The sequence below is a fragment of the Heptranchias perlo genome, chromosome 21 (genome assembly GCF_035084215.1).
Source record: "Heptranchias perlo isolate sHepPer1 chromosome 21, sHepPer1.hap1, whole genome shotgun sequence".
In the NCBI taxonomy this organism is placed as follows: domain Eukaryota; kingdom Metazoa; phylum Chordata; class Chondrichthyes; order Hexanchiformes; family Hexanchidae; genus Heptranchias; species Heptranchias perlo.
Genome location: NC_090345.1, coordinates 35,993,657 through 36,015,106, shown reverse-complemented (window position 1 = coordinate 36,015,106; position 21,450 = coordinate 35,993,657). Strand labels below are relative to the sequence as shown.

The following is a 21,450-nucleotide window of genomic DNA, read 5'->3' as shown; positions in this document are numbered from 1 at the left end:
ACCTGCCAACACCCTCTGCCAAGGCTCACACATGAATAACAGTCACTTTGGCGAGATACGACAGATGACCATCACCGATGGAAACATAACCTAGGTAAGGAATCAATGATGTTGGGATTGGGTGAAAGGGGGAGAGAGTTGCCAACGGAAAAAAAAATGCTGAGAAAGAAAAAAAATGATAAAACCCAGCCACTATTATGCTTCTAAGGTCTTACGTTCTATATATGCTTCAGATATGAAAACAATGTTGGTTTCTTTACTCCCTAATGATGTTTAAAGGTTTTTGAGGGAAAATAATTACCACAACATGTACCACGGCCCGGAATTTCTTGGAACTGCTCCCGTCCCACCACCGTAGCTTTGCTGGAAGCGCGGCAGATGGAGTTTCCACTGCACTCACGGCAAAGTTGCAGAGGCGGAGCGGAAGAAGTTGCGAGAAGATTCCGGGCCCCTGACTTCAGCTGCTCAAACTTTCAACGGCAGTAAGTCAAGTTGGATCAAATCAGCTTCAGCCAGTTAAATAGAGCTGAACCCCTATTGATGCAGAAGGTAAGCATCATCTTACCTCATTAAATCTTGCCACCAGATCTTCAATTGCATTGTGCTCCCCATTTTTGTTGCTGAGCGCAGGTGCCGATGTGGAAGTCTTGAGGGGGGATGGCCTGTTGGGGCAACTCGGATTAGCCAAATCCCTTGTCAGAAAGCAGAGGTAGTCAATCGGTAGGACCTTGCGATAGAGTTCCTGCTCTTGCTCGGTCAGAATACTAGCAATCTCTTCAGGGAATTGGATCAGGTGCCGCAGGTCTGCCAGCTCCTTGCTGATGCCAGCCACACTGGATGGCAGGGTGCTTGAGCCAGCCATGGTCATGCAGAGTTGCCGCTCTAGAAAATAAAGAAAGTTTGCCATGAGCTCCATCACCTGGGTGTAATGTACAGGATAGTAGATACCTGAGATTGAGTTAGAAGCCTTTTAATCTCAATCGTAAACTATTAAATATCGCCTGAAACTCAAGAGTGGGTAACAGTTTATAACCTTATGTGTCATTATATCTAACAAGGTTTTATGCAACAGACTAGAGTGTAAACACACACACACACACAATATAGTAGTGATATAATTCAAACCCCCCTCCCATTCCATGTACAAGGACCTAACAAACCTTCAAGATATTTCAGGACAATTCAAACCTGGAAATATTTGTAAAATCAGTCATTTTTTTTACCTCCCCGTGAACATTAATGTAAAACATTTCACAGCAAATTATCTTCAGCAATATTTGAGAGAACAGTTTCCTCTTTGAATTTGTGTAATTTAGTCTTTCTGTGCTCCCAGCAACCACCATGGACACATTGACAAGGTGTCTGCCCTGGTTGTGGTTATCTCCAACTATACTCTGCTGTTAGTCCCAATTAATGAGCAAAAACCCTATCTATTGACAAACCAAATCATATGAACAGTTTCACACTAACTAACTAACTAATTAAAGAAGTTAAGGATAATATTAGATTAAAAGAAGAGGCTTATAATGTTGCCAAGAAGAATAGTAAGCCTGAGGATTGGGAGAGTTTTAGAAACCAGCAAAGGATGAGCAAAAAATTGATAGAGGGAGAAAATAGAATGAGAGCAAACTAGCAAGAAATATAAAAACAAATTGTAAGAGCTTCTACAAGTATGTAAAAAGGAAGAGAGTAGCAAAAGTAAACGTGGGTCCCTTAGAATTATAATGGGGAATAAGGAAATGACAGAGACGTTAAACATATATTTTGTACCTGTCTTCACAGTAGAAGTCACAAAAAACATACCAGAAATAGTGGGGAACCAAGGGATTAATGAGAGTGAGGAACTTAAAGTAATTAATATTAGTAATGACAAAGTACTGGTGAAATTAATGGGACTAAAAGACGACAAATCCCCTGGCCTACATCCTAGGGTTCTAAAAGAGGTGGCTGTATAGATAGTGAATGCATTGGTTGTGATCGTCCAAAATTCTCTAGATTCCAGAATGGTCCCAGTGGATTGGAAGGTAGCAAATGTAACACCACTATTCAAGAAAGAAGGGAGAGAGAAAACAGGGAACTACAGGCCAGTTAGCCTGACATCAGTCATTGGGAAAATGATGGAATCCATTATTAAGAATGTGGTAACGGGGCACTTAGAACATCATAATATGATTAGGCAGAGTCAATGTGGTTTTATGAAAGGGAAATCGTGTTTAACAAATCTATTAGAGTTTTTTGAGGATGTAACTAGCATGATAGATAAAGGGGAACTAGTGGATGTAGTATATTTGGATTTTCAAAAGGCATTCGATAAGGTGCCACATAAAAGGTTGTTACGCAAGATAAGGACTCAAGGGGTTTGGGATAATATATTAGCATGGATAGAGGATTGGTTAATGGACAGAAAACAGAGAGCAGGAATAAACGAGTCATTTTCAGGTTGGCAGGCTGTATCTAGTGGGGTGCCGCAACGATCAGTGCTTGGGCCTCAGCTATTTACAATTGATATTAATGACTTAGATGAAGGAACCGAGTGTAATATATCCAAGTTTGTTGACGATACAAAGCTAGGTGGGAAAGTAAGCTGTGAGGAGGACACAAAGAGCCTGCAAAGCGATATAGACAGTTTAAGTGAGTGGGCAAGAAGGTGGCAGATAGAGTGTAATGTGGAGAAATGTGAGGTTATTCACATTGGTAGGAAGAATGGAAAACCAGAATATTTTAAAAAATATGTGAGAAACTATTAAATGTTAGTGTTCAGAGCGATTTGGATGTCCTTGTACACGAAACACAGAAAGTTAACAGGCAGATACAGCAAGCAATAGGGTAGGCAAATGGTATGTTGGCCTTTATTGCAAGGCGGTTGGAATACAAGAGTAAGGAAGTCTTATTGCAATTGTACAGAGCTTTGGTGAGACCACACCTGGAGTGCTGTGTACAGTTTTGGTCTCCTACATAAGGATACACTTGCCTTAGAGGTGGTGCAACAAAGGTTCACTAGATTGATTCCTGGGATGAGAGGGTTGTCCTATGAGGAGAGATTGAGTAAAATGGGCCTATACTCTCTGGAGTTTAGAAAAATGAGAGGTGATCTCATTGAAACATAAAAGATTCTGAGAGGGCTTGATAAGGTAGGTGCTGAGAGGCTGTTTCCCCTGGCTGGAGAGTCTAGAACTAGGGGGCATAGTCTCAGGATAAGGGTCGGCCATTTAGGATTGAGATGAGGAGAAATTTCTTCACTCAGAGGGTTGTGAATCTTTGGAATTCTCTACCCCAGAAGGTTGTGAATGCTCAGCCCTTGAGTATATTCAAGGCTGAGATCAATAGATTTTTGGACTCTAAGAGAATCAAAGGATATGGGGATAGGATGGGAAAGTGGAGTTGAGGTCGAAGATCAGCCATGACCTCATTGAATGGTGGAGCAGGCGTGAGGGGCCATATGGCCCACTCCTGCTCCTATTTCTTATGTTCTTATGTTCTTATTGCAAAGTTATTTACAGAAACAACCTGTTCTGAGATGCCAGATTCTTTTTCGTGGGATTTGTAATTATTTTCGAGGTAATGAAATATCAGCTTGTCAAATTTATTTAACATGTGCTCGGTTTCTCAGAAGTTTCTTCATTAAATCAAACTGTACATGTGGTTTAGCATCTAGCGCATTGATTAATGCCAATTATAGATTAATTACTGCAAAGTGGTAAAACATCTGATTTCAATAAATCATCACATCAATACCATACGACATGGAAAGCTCCATAGAACCATCGAGGTTTACGGCACTGAAGGAGGCCATTCAGCCCATCGTATCTGTGCTGACTCTTTGCTAAAGCAATCTGAAACAAATTCCGCTGCCCCACTCTCTCCTCATAGCCCTGCATCTTCCTCTGCTTCAACTGTTTAAATGCTCTTCCCTTAAAAAGTGCGTTGGTCTCTGCCTTAACTAATCTTTGTGCCAAAGCATTCCATGCTCTAACAACTCTTTGTGAAAAGAAATTACTCTAAACCTCTGTCCTCACTCATGGTAAATTTAAATTGACAATCCCTCGTCATTGACTCCCCACCTAGAAGAAAGTGTCTTTCTCTGGTCACTTTATGAAAACCCTTCATAATTTTAAAAACCTCAATTAAATCTCCTCTTAGCCTTCTCTGATCCAATGGAAATAATCCCAGTATCTCAACTGTCTCCTCCTAACCATACGTTCTCATCTCTGGTATCATCCCGATGAATTTGCACTGTACACATTCTATGGTTTTAATGTCCTTTCTATAATGAGGCATCCAAAACTGCACACAATACTCTAACTGGGGCCTCACCATTGCCGTATACAAATTTATCATCACCTTTTTGCTGTTGTAGTCTAGGCCCCTATTTATAAAACCTAAAATGCCACTGGCCATTTGTATGGCCTTATCTATTTGCACTCACACTTTCAAGGAATTATGTGTTTGAATCCCTAGGTCCTTCTGTTCCTCCACACCTTTCTGTGTCTTTGCATTGGGTTTCTACTCCAGTTCTTCGTTGTTCCTCTCAAAATACATTACCTCATGCTTCTCCACATTAAATTGAACCTGTCTATATCCATTCCACTAATTTATGTATGTCACTATTTGGTAAACCCCCTACTTTTATGTCACCAGCAAATTTCAATATTGTGCTCCCCATGCCCAAGTCTAGATCATCCGTATATCTTGAGAACAAAAGTGAGCTCAGTACTGACCACTAATTCTGGGTACACCACTCCCAACCCATCTCCAATTTGAAGAACAACCATTTATCCTAACTCTATTTCCTGTCTGTCAACTGATTTTCTATCCATGCTGCTACATTTCCTCTTATACCATACACCTGATTTTTTGTAGAAGCCTCCTGAGAGACACCTTATTGAACGTCCTCTGAAAATCCATATACACTGCATCTATTGCATTCCCTTTAAATTTACAGCTTACTCCTCAAAATAACTATTAAATTCGTCAAACACAACTTGCCTCAGACAAATCTATGGTGCCTGTTCTGGATTATCCCTGGCTTTTCTAATTTGATCTCCCAATGCTTGAGTCTTTAAAAATAACCATTTTATTAGATTAACTTTATTTCTGCCCTACTCAAATATTACTATTAGATGAAATGAATTAGTTCTATGCAGCTCTTTCATAATAAAGAATTAAATAATCTATTTACCAAAAATATCTTTAATTATTGATTGGGCGCCAAGAGCAGTGATAAACACATTTTCAAATGAATATGAAAGGTAGGCTCAGCATAACTTTAAACTATCTTTTTCCATGTAAATGTACCAATGGACTTATATTACACAATCTACATCATACCTAGCCTGATCTGCACTACACCACTAATCTGCACAATTAGATGGCCCAATCCATGCCATACAATCGTCTAACACGATCAACACTAATAACCTAGCATAATCTGCAATATTACACCTAGTCAATGAGTTTTAGCAATCAGAGCTTTATGGCCACTGTTGCTTTCATGAATCCAGGAAGAATAATTAACAGATAATGGTGAGAACAATGTATAAGATCTCATGTACAGGAATATTGTTTTGAAGTTCATTACTAATGTACTCAAACTGAAATATAAAGACCATTGTGATTAAGTAGAAACGTTTACTTTTGGTTCTTTTGTCAGTTTGACAAATGTCTCTACATTCTTCAAGTGTAAAGAATTTTAAAGATCGGACCGGAAACATTCTTTCATAATAGTGGAGTGCACCTAATGTGTTTACCACCAATTGAAAACTCCACTACAGAGGGTTGGATGCATATTTCTGTACAGTCCGCGGTGCTAATTACTGTTCAACAGCAGTGTGGCAGCAGTCCCTCAGTCAGCTGGCCTGTCATCTTTACCAACTGACAGAAAGGTCAGTTCAATAGCAGAGAGCTTGTTTGCGATCATGCTCAGAGAATCCACTTTGTCGCAAAGCAAACCTGTTATCTATTGTGAAGAGTGCACTGTGGCATGAATACTGAAATGCAAAGCTGCATCTACGAACAAAAGTACTACAGATAGGGCAGAAAGGGTAGACTAGACAGAAAAATGTAAATAATTAGGCAATAAAATGGTGATCAGAGATGAAAACTGATTTTATGAGAAAAATATACATTCTAGCAATTAAAATGCTTTAAATGAGATCAAGGTATTAAATGTTTGTGAAGTACTGAGTGGAATACCTGAGGAATCTGTTTGAATCTCCATTCTGTTCTAATTTATATCAATTGATTTGGACTCAATTCAATGCAAAGTGGTCAAGTTCACAGATGATAACAAACTTGGAATGGGGGCAGGGGAGGGAAGACTAGGGCTTGAATCAGGAAGCAGTCAGGAACCTTTTAATGGGAGTTAGATAAAAGCTGTAAATGTGGGGACTAATGGTACATGAAATGAAAACAGTACAAGCAAGTGCACATTGGAATTAAAAAAGATCAATCTACATACTCCAGGAATGGTGTAAAAATGACGAAAGTGAGGTCGAACTCTTGGAGAGGTATTCAGCACTTAACGGCCTAGGTTTTACATTGCTGCAATCGCCAGCCCACAATTTTCCACCATTAAAGTGAAGGGTGCAAATGGCAGGCGGTGAGGGCAACCTCACGTCTAGTTACAGTCAGGTCACCTGTTAAAACCTGCTACAATAATAACAGCAGATGATTCTACCTGTGATTGGTCAAGATAGAGTGCCGAGCGGCAGTAAAGTAACCCGGCCACCTCCAGAACGTGTGAGCAGCTGGATGATGAACACCTGGAGGAGGGAGTAGGACCCTTGACGTAGGAAATGCCGTCATAAGGCAGATAAGCTAATCCTTGAATTAGCCCATGGCGTCCACAGCCTGCAAGCCGTGACGCAGCTACCGTACAGAACAAGCCAACAAAAGAGCAACATGCTCTGACGATAATCGACCAACGATGATCATGACACATCTAGTCACTGTGGTGCAGCAATTAGGACACTAAATTATATTGGCAAATCAGTGGAGCATGAGTCAGAAGACACTTGGCTGAAACTGTTTAGTGCTGTGGTCAGACCACATCTTGGGTACTGTGTTCAGTTTTGGTCATGAAGACACAAGAAAAACATTCAAGTTCAGAGACGAGCTAAGAAACTGATCGCCAGCATTAAAGGATTGAGTTAATAGGGTAGTTTGGAAAAATTAGAGATTTTCAGTCTTGAAAGGCGGCACCCAAGAGGGACCTTATAGAAATCTATCAGATATTAAGTTATTCAGAATAGTTCAGGTGAAATCATGACTGAAGTTAGGAAGAATTTCTTCACATAGAGTAATAAATAGAATGGATTCAAGAAGAGCAGTAGAAAGTAAAAACCTTATAGTCCTTGAAAACCCCAATGGATGGTGCGAGTGGTGAGCTCCAGGTTTCTCTTTTTGAACAGATGATTTAAAATAAGCTACATAGTCTTCCTCATCTTGTGAATCTTAGCATTTTCAACAGCACTGTTGCCACTCAGAGTGACTCAGGATGGCAGAGTGCCCTGGTTTGAAAACATGCACAGCCATGTTATCTCACTGTAAGTGAACTTCCAACTGGCTCAGTATGGAGCAGCAGCAACTCTAGCCAGGTAATACAGTCTGCACCCTGGACCATCCCACTCCACCTGACGAGGCGGGTGGTGACAAATGAATCTTTGCTGTTGCAAAAACTGCACATTTCCTGACTTGGTATTGTCTTTTAAAACACCAATGAGGACAATTTAATGTTGCTCAACTAAAAAAAATGAACCTGAATTAGCATTTATTCGCCATACTGTACATACTGCAAGGCATATTGTAGAATATATTGTAAAACAATTGCAGAATACAATGGCTCAGTGGCATTTAGAGTGTATGCTTTAAAAGTGCAGCGGTAATATCCCACCTTTTTCTGCATACGTAAAGAACACTATAACACAAAACCGATGTACTTACCCACAGTATAAAAAACTATTTATTTATGCAATTCTTATGTGCTGTGCCAAGACAATAGGCCAAATGCATTTATATTGGTTAGTGAATAATGAGGTGTTAAACTCTCCTATATAGATGAAAAATGAACAGATTAACATTTGCAAATGTAAAAGAAGTGGATATTAATCTGCTGCCGAAAACTGCATTGTGTGTATAAGAGTCATTGCTCATTTTGTACATAGAAAGGCACACGAATACTGAACAATGACTCTTGTTATATACTTAGTATTGCAACATTCCATCGAAATAAGAGGGGAATTATTGGATTCTAGTTTTTAGACTCTAAACACTCACATTAGGGATACATTTAACAGGTAACCCCTTAAGTGCAATAGATAATAGTGACAATTTTCTTTTACGCTGTTGTTTAGCATAAAAGTTGTTTTCATTAAAAGTAAAAACTTAAGTACACATATACTAGTTTTGAAGTGCAGAGATCTATTCTATTTTTGAGAATATTGTCAAAATAAGCAGGCAACTTTATATAACAGAATGAAATAGCCCATGTCTATATTGTTAAAACAAGCTGAGAGGTTGGAAAAGTGAATAGGGATTAGAATACAAAACAAATTCCAAACCAGACTAATATATTGCTGCTAAAACAGTTAAGTAGACACATCCGACTGTGTTGCACAGTGAATGATGTATCTATAGCTATTGATACTAAGGTGTAATTACTTTGTAATGCACAATGTCAGATTCAATCTGCGGAAAAGACAAAGGGATAAACATTGTATTTGTAATTTAATTGCACACAGAATGTCCCCCTCCAACACAGTTTCTGCCCAAATCATTGTATGTTTGAGTCCCAAAGCTGTCTGACACTTGAATCAACCTGCAGGACAACAGTCCCTATTTAAAAGTCATATATTCTGTTCTTTTTCTAGTCCCGTTATAAATGCCTATGTCCACATTTATAATGGAAACCACCCATGTAAACGTGTCATGCATGTAATTACACACTCCCACCAGTGGTGGTGGTACTGCAACATTGACAAGAAATACATGCAGACATATTGGGCCACAATTTGCTGCCAAAATAACAGCAAGTTTAATGGTGCTCGTCGTTATTCATTTGTAAATCGTCCTGCAACTTGTGGCGAGGAAGAAATACTCCGTGAATTGCGAATCGCCACAAGTTGCTGGACGATTTGCACCACTCCGTCGTTAGCCTTGTGAAAACGGTAGCTCGCCCTCAACTTCTTAGTGAGTTTGAAGAAATTTCTGCATTTACACATTAATTCACAACTAAACTTGCTGCAGAAAGTTGGGGCTGGTATTTAGCAGTGTAAGTACCTTTTTAATGATGAGATTTATGTTCCTGCAATGCTACTCAACCTCTCCGGCCCAGAAAGGGAATAACTGAAACTCTGGAGTCTCATTTCTACAGGTAGTAAATTGTTGTTAGAGATTTTTAATATTAAAAATTTTAAATTTTGTAATTTTTTTTTCCATACTTTTCCTTTCTACCTCTTTTTTGAACGACAGTGGATGTAAAAGAACGAGCAGTGGGCTCATGATTTACCAAAGCGTGCTGGCAGCGTGTGAGGTACCTTGCCACAAGAGAAGACTCAGAAGATTTACCCTTATATTTGCATCTGTAACCTACACAATCTGTACCAATGAAACATAGGAACAAGAGTAGACCATTGAGCGCCTTAAGCCTGTTCCGCCATTCAATATGATCTGTACTTCAACTCCATTTACCTGTCTTTGTTCCGTATCCCTTGATACCCTTACCTAACAAAAATCTATCAATCTCAGTCTTGACTATTTCAATTGACCCCCAGCCTCAACAGCCTTTGGGGGAGGGAGTTCCAGATTTCCGCTACCTCTCTGTGAAAAAGTACATCCTGACACTGGTTCGACCACAACTGGAGTATTGTGTCCAATTCTGGGCACCGCACTTTAGGAAGGATGTTGAAGGCCTTAGAGTGGGTGCAGAAAAGATTTACTAGAATAGTTCCAGGGATGAGGGACTTCAGTTACATGGATAGACAGGAGAAGCTGGGGTTGTTCTCCTTAGAGCAGAGAAGGTTAAGAGGCTTAGATAAAGTAAATAAAGAGAAGCTGTTCCCATTGGCGGAAGGGTCGAGAACCAGAGGACATGGATTTAAGGAGATTGACAGAAGAACCAAAGGCGACATGAGGAAAAACTTTTTTACGCAGCGAGTAGTTATGATCTGGAATGCGCTGCCTGAAAGGGTGGTGGAAGCAGATTCAATCGTGGCTTTCAAAAAGGAATTGGATAAATACTTGAATGGAAACAATTTGCAGGGTTACGGGGAAAGAGTAGGGTAACACGACTAACTGGATTGCTCCTACAAAGAGCCGGCATGGGATCGATGGTCTGAATGGCCTCCTTCTGTGCTGTAATCATTCTATGATTCTATGATTTCACTGCTAATTTTAAGATTATGCCCTCTTGTTCTGGAAACACCCCACCAGAGCAAATAGTTTCTCTGTATCTATCCTATCGAATCCCTTAATCATTTTAAACACCTCCATTATTTCACCACTTGCCCTTTAAACTCAACGGAATACAAGTAAAGGTTATGCAACCTGTCCTCATAATTTAACCCTTTAAGCCCTGTACAACACTGTACAACTATGTTTCCATCTATCAACAGAACACGTTAAGTCTACAAAAGGTGTTTTATAATTTTGTATTCAGTTTTATGAAATTTACACCATAAATGGAGACGTAAAATGCTGTAAGAGTAAATCATTTTGAAAAATGTAGCTTTATATTTATGACAGCAAACAGTCAAAGAGTTACACTGGTGAGAGCTGAATGACATAAGTCTTCGTGAATGTCAAAATTTGTTGATTATGGCTCCTGGGTTCAAAAACAACAGAATTAAGTGATAAATGTCAAGACCTTGTTATAAATGAAATATTTTACAAGGAAAATGATTCAAGGAATTAAGAAGAGTCCCACAATTAGGTTGTGAAAAGTAACATGTCTGAAATATCAAATGGTGCTCCTGTTAACTTCTCTTCTTCCTCTTCCACCTTCTTCAGATGAATTGAATAAATCCGGTGAACTTGTGAATTTATCTGATGTGGTTCATCAGGTCTGAGTGAAATTCAAACTCGTGGTGGGCGATTTTCACGTGCAGCGTCAATCAGGTGGGCAATGGGGGATGGGTGGCGGGCGGAGGTTGGAGGGTGGAGGGTGGAGGGCAGAGGATGGAGGGCGATGGGCGGTAGGCGGGGTGCCTGTTCTGCCAGCCCGATGCAGATAGCTCGGTGGGGGCCGGGGGGGGTGGGGGGGGGGGGGCAGCCTCTGCCCTTTTCATGGCTGGGCTTAATGGAGATGTAATTGGTGAGCTGTCAACGCGCGGATCGTGGGCATTATATAGGCCGCTCGCTGATTGGGAGGGTGGGAAAACCAGTGGGGTGGTCGCTACTTGCAGCAGCCTTCAGTCCCTTAAAGGGGAGGTGCACTCTTTGGTGCTGGACCATGAACAGTGATATTCTGGAGCAGCTTTAACCGGGGCCCCCAGATTTTCTGATGCAGCCATGGGGATACTCATGGACCAAAGCAGCAGGAAAGAGGCTCTCCGTCTCCTCTTACTATAGTAGAATTACCAGAAGGACTCCCATGAAGAAAAAAGTGTATTGCCAGAAGCCCCTTAAGAGTTAGAATGTTCTATAGCCACTACAACCACTTTGAAATGGTTTAAGTAGCAACAAACTACAATATAATACAAGCAAAACATTTCCCAAAACTCTGCAGCGTTTTTCCTGAGAGCAGTGGAGGATCCCTTTAAATATTGCTAGAAATGGCCACCTCCTAACCTGTACCCCGCGGTGTGTGGGTGGAGTAAGGAACTGGCAGTATCAGTGCGGGTAGAGATGAAAATGGCGTCGGAGCTCTTGACCCCACTTTGCGTATATTCATTAGGTCCCGGCTGTTCCCAGTGGGAATCCCAGCCGACTCGGTTGAATGGTTTGAAGGTACAGGAGTGAGCAAAGGCACTAAGGAAATACTAAAGGGGAGATTTTCCCCAACGCGACTGAGACTTTTTGCATCCACTGCTGGAACAAAGCTAGCCAGCATCACAGGTCTGTCACTGTGCAGGTGCTCATACAACTTCCAACCCCTCAAGGCTATTTTTCTGTAGATACAAGATGGCACCTCAAGGGCATAATTCCAACCTGAAGAAAGGCCAAGTGGCAAAGACATATCTCTGACATGCTCAAGGGGGTAACAGTGGTCCTGTGCAACCCGCTTGAGGTAGAGGCAAACTTCCCCCTGGCCATTCCTCTGCAACTCCTCCTTGTCCTTTTAGCTATGTGAGGGCAAGAAGAATTCCGAAAGCAAGGGGGTGCTGCTCTTGAAACTCTTCTGACTGGTCGGTGGGGAAACCAGAAACAAGTAAATGGCAACATAAAAGTAAAATGCTCCTAAATGGATGCAACAAAAGGCAAAAAAAAAGCAAATTCAGAACAAAAGGCACAGGGGTAGAGATTAGCCTGGGCCTGGACTCAGCACTGTGAAGGCAGCCCAAAGCAAGAGGCCCGAGTTTCGATACAAATTGTTCCTTGAGCCTCATGTGCACACTCGGGGCGAGCTGCCGGCACGAGTTGCTCCTTCACACACAGCTCGCCCCACGGGACAAACTAATTTCGGGCCACAAGCCTCACTGGCAGCGAGCCTCAGGTAAGTCCCGGGCAGGGCTGGAGCTGGCTATGACGGGGTCCGATCCCAAATCCTATGGAGTCAGGGGAGCACTCCTGCCCTTCCTGCTCTATGGGAAGGTGTCTTTTGAAAAATAATTTCAAAAACTTAGGCAAAAGCAAAATGCTAAAGGTGCTGGAAATATCTTCCAAAAATCTCTTGATGAAAGGTCATTGACCTGAAACGTTAACCATATGGTCCACTCTCCACAGATGCTGCCTGACTTGTGGAATGTTTTCCAGCATTTTCTGTTTTTATTTCAAATACTTACCTTCGCTTGGCGGCCGCAGCAGCCGCTGAGGAATCCCGAACAGGGCAGGCTCGACACTTGACTAATTTGTCAAAGGGGTCCTTTAAGAGGTGTTATGCCCCTAAATTATATATTCAAGTGGCCTAATGCCTGCTAAAAAATGAGCCCCATGAATTTGGCAGTGGCAGCAAGGCCTGCGCTGATTGGTCACAGGCTATCCCACTGCTACATTGTGTGCTTTGTGCCCAAAAATTGAGCGCAACGAGTATTAACATCTACCCCACACTGTTCTAAGTAGCACATGAAGTCACTTCTCATGGTTGCTACTGGTGGGAAGGGAGGAGGTCCCACAAGTGGAGCAAACCAATGGAAAATGGGGGTTGGGGGCAGGGAAGTCATCACCTTCATTTACAAACTATTTGAAGGTTTAATGCCCCCTTGAACTCTCCAGCAGCATGGGCCCCCGCTCCCCCAGAACTGCCAGGTCAGAAAATACTAGGCATTGCATTCCTTGCACATTACTGGTCCTTTGCCTGTAATTCTGCCTCTCCCCACCCCAGGACAGTACATGGGAATGGAATATTCTCCCTTAAATGTAATGGGGAACATTTCAGAAAATAACAGATCTGACAATCCTCGTCACTGCTAATAAAGCTGTTCCATCAAGAACCATGATTAATTTATAACCCTGATCTGTGTTATGTGAAAATCACAACAGCGATACAAGAGGAGACAGTCTGAAATATTGTAATTACTGCCTGGCTTTTCTGCACTGTAATCAGGTTATGTCATCGTAGCCAGACTAATGTGTTTTCTCAGTTTTCTCCAACTTCTCAGAAATCTGAGAATTCAACAGCAGCAGGAACCATTTTTGGTTTGATAATGAAATGTTGCCGATAAAAAGAATAACGAAGGAAAGCTTTGACAGCAAAAAAAACACAAAAATGCACATTTTCCAGCACAAAAAAAACTAATAGCTGGAGCAAAATGCAGCAACACAGGCCAGAAAGTTCAAAAATAAAATATTTCAGGTGGTCGTGACATCCATCTGCCATTAGGAGGCCTGCTTGAAGGGGACAGGTCCCAGGATTCCCAGCCGATTTCAACTGGGTGAGCAGCACACGGTGATGGTCCCCTTATCTGCTGTGTGGAATTCTGGCAAGGGTCCGAGCTGCCACAAGTATTCAATTTAAATGAGGCTCACACTTGCTGGTGACGTGTCCTCACTTTGGCTTCAGGCCAACTCGTGTCTCTCTAGAAGATGACAATGCATCAGGGTCATCTCAGATCAGATGGGAGGAATCCCCAGCTTGGCACGGCGTGCACATCCTGTTCTGCTCCAGCATAGACATTAGCTCCAAAATTACCAAGTGAGCACCTTTGAGGGCAGCTGTGCTGGCAGTGGGGAGGGCTGGAGCCACTGGGAATTGCGAGGCTAGCCCCTCCCACTAACTGTAATACACTCACAGGTTGGTAAAGAAACTAAGGAAAGATGCAAATATGGCAGGCTCCAAATCAAAATAATGCAGGAAGCAAAATGTAGCTCAATATCTCTGCTTCCACCAAACAAACACAACTTTTCAATGTAGGTTCAGAAGGGAAAGATAGCTTTAATAATCCACCTACAGTAGGGCAGGCCCCTGGGTTACTAACCCACCTATTTTATACAGGCTGGGAGGACGTCAGGGGCGGAGCTTTGTCCAATGTAAATTTTGATGTGGAACCTCATTAACATAACTAACCCTCCCCACCCCCCACAAGTAGCCTTCCTGTGTCCTACTCTTTTTCCTGCCCGAATGGCGCTGCACATGATCCTGGTGCATGACTGTGCATGCCCGAAATCTCAACTCATGCTCAACCACGGCGAGGCCCTGCACCATTGGCCGAGCCTTGCATTTCCGAGTCTATAGTACCTATGTGGACTTTGTAACTAGCTGACATTAGCACGGACAGCTACCCCCTTATTACTATCAAAGCAACTTCCAGACCAGTAGAGTTATGTAAAGGAATGGAATCAGGTGAGTGGCAGATTTGTCATCTTCTATTGACAGGCAACATGACCAACTCAAAACATTTATTTGTTTCTGCTTGTTCGGTATAAATGTTCACAGTTGTTTCAAGTACATGACAGATTTTATCTGACAGATTACTCATCTCAATGGAGATGGCATTTCTGACCAATACATCAGTCATTGTGTCACGTTGTATGTAAGGCAGAGGAAGTATGTACATCCCATAATGGGATAACCTGTGACATTTATTAATATGATCGCTGCACTTTTATTATTGCAATAGAATGTGCAATTTTTAGGGTAAACTCTTCCCTTCAGGTACCTGAGTTTTATTTATCATCTGACTAGTTTCAACTGCAGTCGGGTTTTGAATCACCAGGCTCAATACACTCAGGTGTGATGCGCTGAGCTCGTTCATTGATTTTATCCAGGAATTGTACATAACATTGGTAACAAGCTTCAAACAGTGACTCGTCAGGACACATTTACAGGAACTGGTCTGCTTAGCAATGCACTTACAAACCCCTTTTTATTCATACTGAGCAGCACCACAATAATGCCCTTAAGAGCATTGTTCTGGTTAACCTTGAAACAGCTCCTTGAAAGAACAGTTGGATCCCAGCACTCCAACTGGTTGGTAGAAAGCACAATTCAGAATTCTCATAAATATAAGGATTCTTTTCTGTGAACAAGCATGATTAAATGCAATTAAGTTCATGGAAGTGAGATAAAAGCACACAGATAAAGTCACCATTGTACAAGTAAATGTTTAACATTTTGCAGCATTGTATTACTACATCCTGACAAGATATAATTACACATGGGTTAGCATGGATGGTAGATTTGATTAAAACCGTATTTTGCCTATTTTTTTTCAACAATACTGCATAATATTGCACTAAGTCCTAACTACTGGATGATGCTCTGTAGTGGTAACATACAATAGCAAAAGTGCAGATGTGGTTCTGAGTTGATGATAAGAAGGGCCCCAGCCATTGCTTACCTTTGGAATGATATTACGTTAATGCCAATCAGTAAACAAAAACAGTTTCTTTAAGCGTGTTAAGAACATCAGCATATTATTGGACCTAATTACCAGGAAGCCATTTTTCCAAACTGGTCCTAATTGAGATGTGATAGAATGACACTTTTTGCCAAGGATAAATATCAAAGAATGTGGTCAAGGATAAATCTGGAAAAATATGGTCTTCTCTCAGTATAGTCCTGGCCTATCCAGTCCTGAAATGGTTCATTAACTGCCTTTTCTGATTGAAAGCTGAGGACAGTGTCCCTGTTGGTCCGTATTTGGGCTGTTCACCACCTCTTCCGACATGCCGCAACTTATGGTGCCTAAATTCTTGCTGACTCAGCTCCCCCCATTTTTTTCTGTTCTTATTTAGATAACAGGGAGATATATCTGTCAACAAGCACAGGTACTGCTTCTCATTTGTACATAGAGCTGGTTATGATGATTGTATTTAGCTGTTGGATTCCACTGTTAAGAGCTGCATCTCTCTCTAGTAAAATGTTTGTTGTACTTGCTGCACACAGTTGGTTTTGTCACTTGTTGCTCAATAAAATTGTTCTTCTAAAAAGGAGCATTGACTAAAGAGATGCTTAAAAACAAAGTAAGCAAAACAAAAAAGTTAAATAATTTGGTCGCCATTAATATGTGGCTTACAGGAATTAAGATCACTGAGCTCTTTAATAACCAGGAGACTCCCACCATATCCCCTGAAAGGAGGTGAATTTAATGTGTTGTGTATTTATTGATTATTTTTATTGATTTGTTTCCCTCACAGGCTTTTTCAAATCAGCCTAAAGAAATAAGCAAGACACTTAATTTAAATTAAACTGAAGACTGTTGATAGTCCACATAGCTGCTGTCACTGTTATCCACGAGACACTTTTGTTTTTAAGATTCATACAAATGAAGTGGTCACAATTTTTTTTTAAAGTGAAAGGTTAAATGGAACAACATGGACAAGGGTACAATTGAGTGCTGTGCTCCGTATCTGGCAATTAACATATCCAGAGGACACACATGAAAAGCGAATACTGCTGCAGGTTACTAAAAAATATAGGAATGCAGGACAGTTCGGAATTTGACTTCTACCCTTCATTTATTATCTAATTTGTCAAATACTTGGCTTAACAACAGACAGCGTTTTAGTCAAAACTACTTACATATGTTATTGTGCTGCTCGAAGAATTAATATAAGGCATAACATATCTCAAACATAAGATTCTCTTTGAGATCTTGATGCCTTTTTTATTCATGAAGCCTGGGCCAATGGGATCAAATTAAATATGGGTTCATTTAATGCCGGAATTAATATTGTAGAAACATACAGGTCTAGGCTTTTATTAAAACTGTAGACTGACAACAGTTGTTTTATATTGGAAGTGATGAATCAACAGAGGTATCATGGCTTGATCTTTGTTTTAGAATTTTACAGAATATTTTATACTATAAATTTAACCTTCTATAAATTTCATTCTTATATCCAGGATATGCATTAAAATCCATTGCAGTTCAATGACAGGGCAGTTTGGAGCCAGTGAAAATATATTTATCCTGATTAGATTCAAGTGAGATGAATCACTTGGTTGAACAACTAACAAATTAGTATTAGCAAAAATAAGAGGGTGATTGTCATGTTGCCAGAGTGTACCTTTGTGTTGCAGTATTACACACAGCCTTTACTGTTTTACATGTCACAGAACAGGGCTCCAGAGAAACACATTGGGAATCATCGGCTTGTAAAGAGCTACACACCGGTAGTGCGGGCACGTAATAGGTATTCACAGTGGAGTAGACTGTGTAATGAAGGTTAAAATATGTATTGAGAGAACAGTGATCATAATACTGCAGCCTCTCCTGCCACTTATCATCTTAAACCCTCTACTTTTGTTACTAGGAACAACAGTCACCACGAAACATAAAAACCCAAAGTGGTCCAATTATTACAAGTCTGATGCCCAGTTACAGGGCTGAGCACCAATATGAATTCCAGACGTTAAGTCATACAAAATAGGCCATTATTTTGGTTCTACATGAACAGATCCAAATTTGGCAAATTCAGTCTACTTTAGATTCAGATTTACATTGGAGAGAAAACAAGGCAAGACAAAGGTGCAAAAGAAATCTCTTTACATCTGTGTGCAAACATTTGTTTATGTTCCATTATTTCTGTATGATCGAACCTCTCTCATGTTCTTTTAAGTGGCCAGTTAAAGTGGTGTTGACAAAGGCCTGGGGGCGGGTCAGCAGTTCGATCAGGGAATAACACATGGCACAGGGCAGGTCACCAGTTTGCTCAGGGTATAATGATTGGCACAGGGCAGGTCACCAGTTTGCTCAGGGTATAATGATTGGCACAGGGCAGGTCACCAGTTTGCTCAGGGTATAATGAATAGCATGGGGCAGGTCACCAGTTCAGTTACAGGATGAGAAGGATAGAACTTGCATTTATATAGCACCTTTCACAACCTTACAACGTCCTGGCTAACATTTAGCCCTCAACTAATACCACTAAAACAGATCATCTGATTATGTATCTCATTGAAGTTAGGGAGACCTCACTTTGTGCAAATTTGTTGCCACGTTTCCTACATTCCATTGACTACACTTCAAAAGTACTTCATTGGTTTCACTGGACTATAAGTGACTGAATACATACCCTCTCTCCCCCCTATTAGGCTATCAGGTATTACAGACAGATCCCCATCACTAGTGATTGAATATATATCATCTCCCCCAGTATTGGACTACCAGGAACTGTATACATATCCCTATTCACCACCACTACTGCTTGACTGAGAGACTGTGTTACAAATCCTCTCCCCATTGGACTACTAGCGATTACATACAAAGCCCTATCCCTCCCACACCACCAGAAAAGTACCAAAGACTGGACACAACCATCTCCCCATTAGCAATTAACATACACAAACATATATATATATATATCCCAATACCATAAACACTGAGCTACTGGGCACTGCATGAATTATTCTCCTCTAATTATAGAATCCCCCTTCCATAGGATGAGATTCATAGCCTCTGCAAGACCTGCCTTTATTGCTGTGCTTACAGCTTTAGAGACCAGAAGCTCATCCCTGTCTTGCAAGTAGGAACTGATCTGGGCACCAAAAATAGTGCTACAAATGAATGAGATATTTTTTCACAAGAATACGCACCAGACAGTAATGTGTCCAAATTGGAATCCTTATGAATAGATCTGAAATGGCTACATTCAGACAAAATTAGTCTTAAAATGGAATTGATATTCACCATTCTTACCCAATGGCGATTGGCTGAAATGGTGCAAGTGTTAGACATTTGGTTGACCAACAGCAGGTGACGGAGAGTTAAATAGGTAAATAGCTGGTCCTATTTAGATCAGACTGAAACATCATCTGCTGGATTTCCGCAAATCTTAGCCGGCCTCCATACTATTGCTTCTCTCCTCCATCTGCCATTACCCTTCTCAAGGCCCCTGCTTCCGCTCATACATACAGAATCACTACTCAGTAATTTATGGTCCAGATTTTGCTGAAAAAGTAACGGCATCTGAACGACACATGCCATTATTAATATGCAAATCGGTCAGCAATTTGTGGCGAGGAAGAAATACATCGTGAATTGCGAATTGCCACAAGTTGCTGGGTGATTTGGGCTGCTCCGCTGCTTCGTGAAAATGGCATCTCGTCCTTACCCTCCCTGTGATTTTCATGAAATTGCTGCATTTGCACATTAATTGCCCAATAAACTCACCACAGAAAGTCAAGTCTAATAATTAACAGCACAAGTACCCTTTAATGACATGATTATTGTCAATGACTGCCAAACAACCTCTCTTGCCCAGAAAGTTATCAGTTATAAGTGTGGAATCTCATTCCTTCAGATTGTGAATTGTTTTAGGAGATTTTTAAAAAATCAAATCCAATCTTTCCTTCTCTTTATTTTTCTTTCTGTACCTGATTTGACATTGAATTCACCCACTCTAATTCACCCTTCTTCCTCTGTTTATTTCTTAATCCTTAAATCTCATCAGTTAAGGAGATTCACTGTTTGTCCCGTCGTTCACTCAGGTCCCAGATGCCCTGTTTCCCTCACTGCGCCGTTATCAGCTTGTACCTCCAGCAACTTTGTGGACAAAAAATGTTAAAACCTAAACATGCATGAATAAGTCTAACTAACAGGGCACACCGCGAGATGCCCCGCTCCAGAAAAATCTGGGCCTATGTCTGCAGATTGTGATGGTGAAGTTATATGACTTTTAAGTGAGAGCCTGTCACCGACAGTACCCTCCAAAGTCTAAACATGCTCCCTTGTGCATACACCAGATGGCGCTGTGCTGTGCATCAGAACAAAGTAAAGCGACACAGTCTTTTCAAAAACACTTGTTTAGGGTCATCATCAATTCTTCACTGAAAATAGAAAACATTTGGAAAATTTTCCCATTACAGAGCAGTGCATTACAGGTGACATTAATTATCTCATTCAGAATCTGTCTCATATTCACCTACAAAATATAAAATATAAAAAGGAACAGAAGGACATGCAGATAGGGTTAGATGAAGTGGGTGAGAGGAGGCTCGGGTGGGAGAATAAACACTGGCACAGACCAGTTGCGCAGAATGGCCTGGTTGTGTTGTAAATTCTATGTAACACATACACAAAATACAAGGTGATACAGTGCTGCACCCATTTGACAGCCCCAATAACCAGCACTAGTATATCCATCTGTGAGCCCACATTATATATACTAACTGAGTAACTGTTACTTTGGGGCTGGACTTTTTTTTCCAATATTAATGTCGTATCGAGGAGATGTTTCCTGCTGTAGTGGCACTTTGCCCTTTCTACACAGTTTATTCCCAGAGCGTTGTGATCAGTTTGTGCTTTTCAATGTATATTCGCAAACTCAGTCTTGTTACATAAATCATTAGAAATTTACCACAGAAATATTTATGCAGAGATTATGGGGGAGACTTAAAAAAAGCTCTCCCAATAATTAGAAGAGTTACACAAAACATCAAAACCATTCCTTAGGAGGGATAGAAACATAGAAAATAGGAGCAGGAGTAGGCCATTCAGCCCTTCAAGCCTGCTCCGCCATTCAATATGATCATGGCTGATCCTCTATGTCAATACCATATTCCCGCTCTCTTCCCATACCCCTTGATGCCTTTTGTGTCCAGAAATCTATCTAGCTCCTCCTTAAAAATATTGAGTGACTTGGCCTCCACAGCCTTCTGTAGTAGAGAATTCCACAGGTTCACCACCCTCTGAGTGAAGAAATTTCTTCTCATCTCAGTCCTAAATGTCCTACCCCATATCCTGAGACTGTGACCCCTCGTTCTGGACCCCCCGCCCCAGCCAGGGGAAACATCCTCCCTGCATCCAGTCTGTCTAGCCTTGTCAGAATTTTATATGTTTCAATGAGATAATAGTCAAGGAAAAGAGATAGGAACAGTTTGACAAATCGCATTTCACTGTATCAGTAATACTG

At 41.0% G+C, this 21,450-nt stretch overlaps 1 protein-coding gene across 2 annotated transcripts in view; it reads right to left on the bottom strand.

Annotated features, from left to right (window-relative positions):
• Window positions 1-21,450, bottom strand: part of plce1 (phospholipase C, epsilon 1) — a 371,927-nt gene that overhangs the window by 119,986 nt on the left and 230,491 nt on the right. For both annotated transcript variants that reach the window (XM_068002466.1, XM_068002467.1), the window contains exon 5: window positions 566-882. In XM_068002466.1, coding sequence (XP_067858567.1) covers window positions 566-882 — 317 coding nt within the window. The remainder of the gene's footprint in view (window positions 1-565; window positions 883-21,450) is intronic.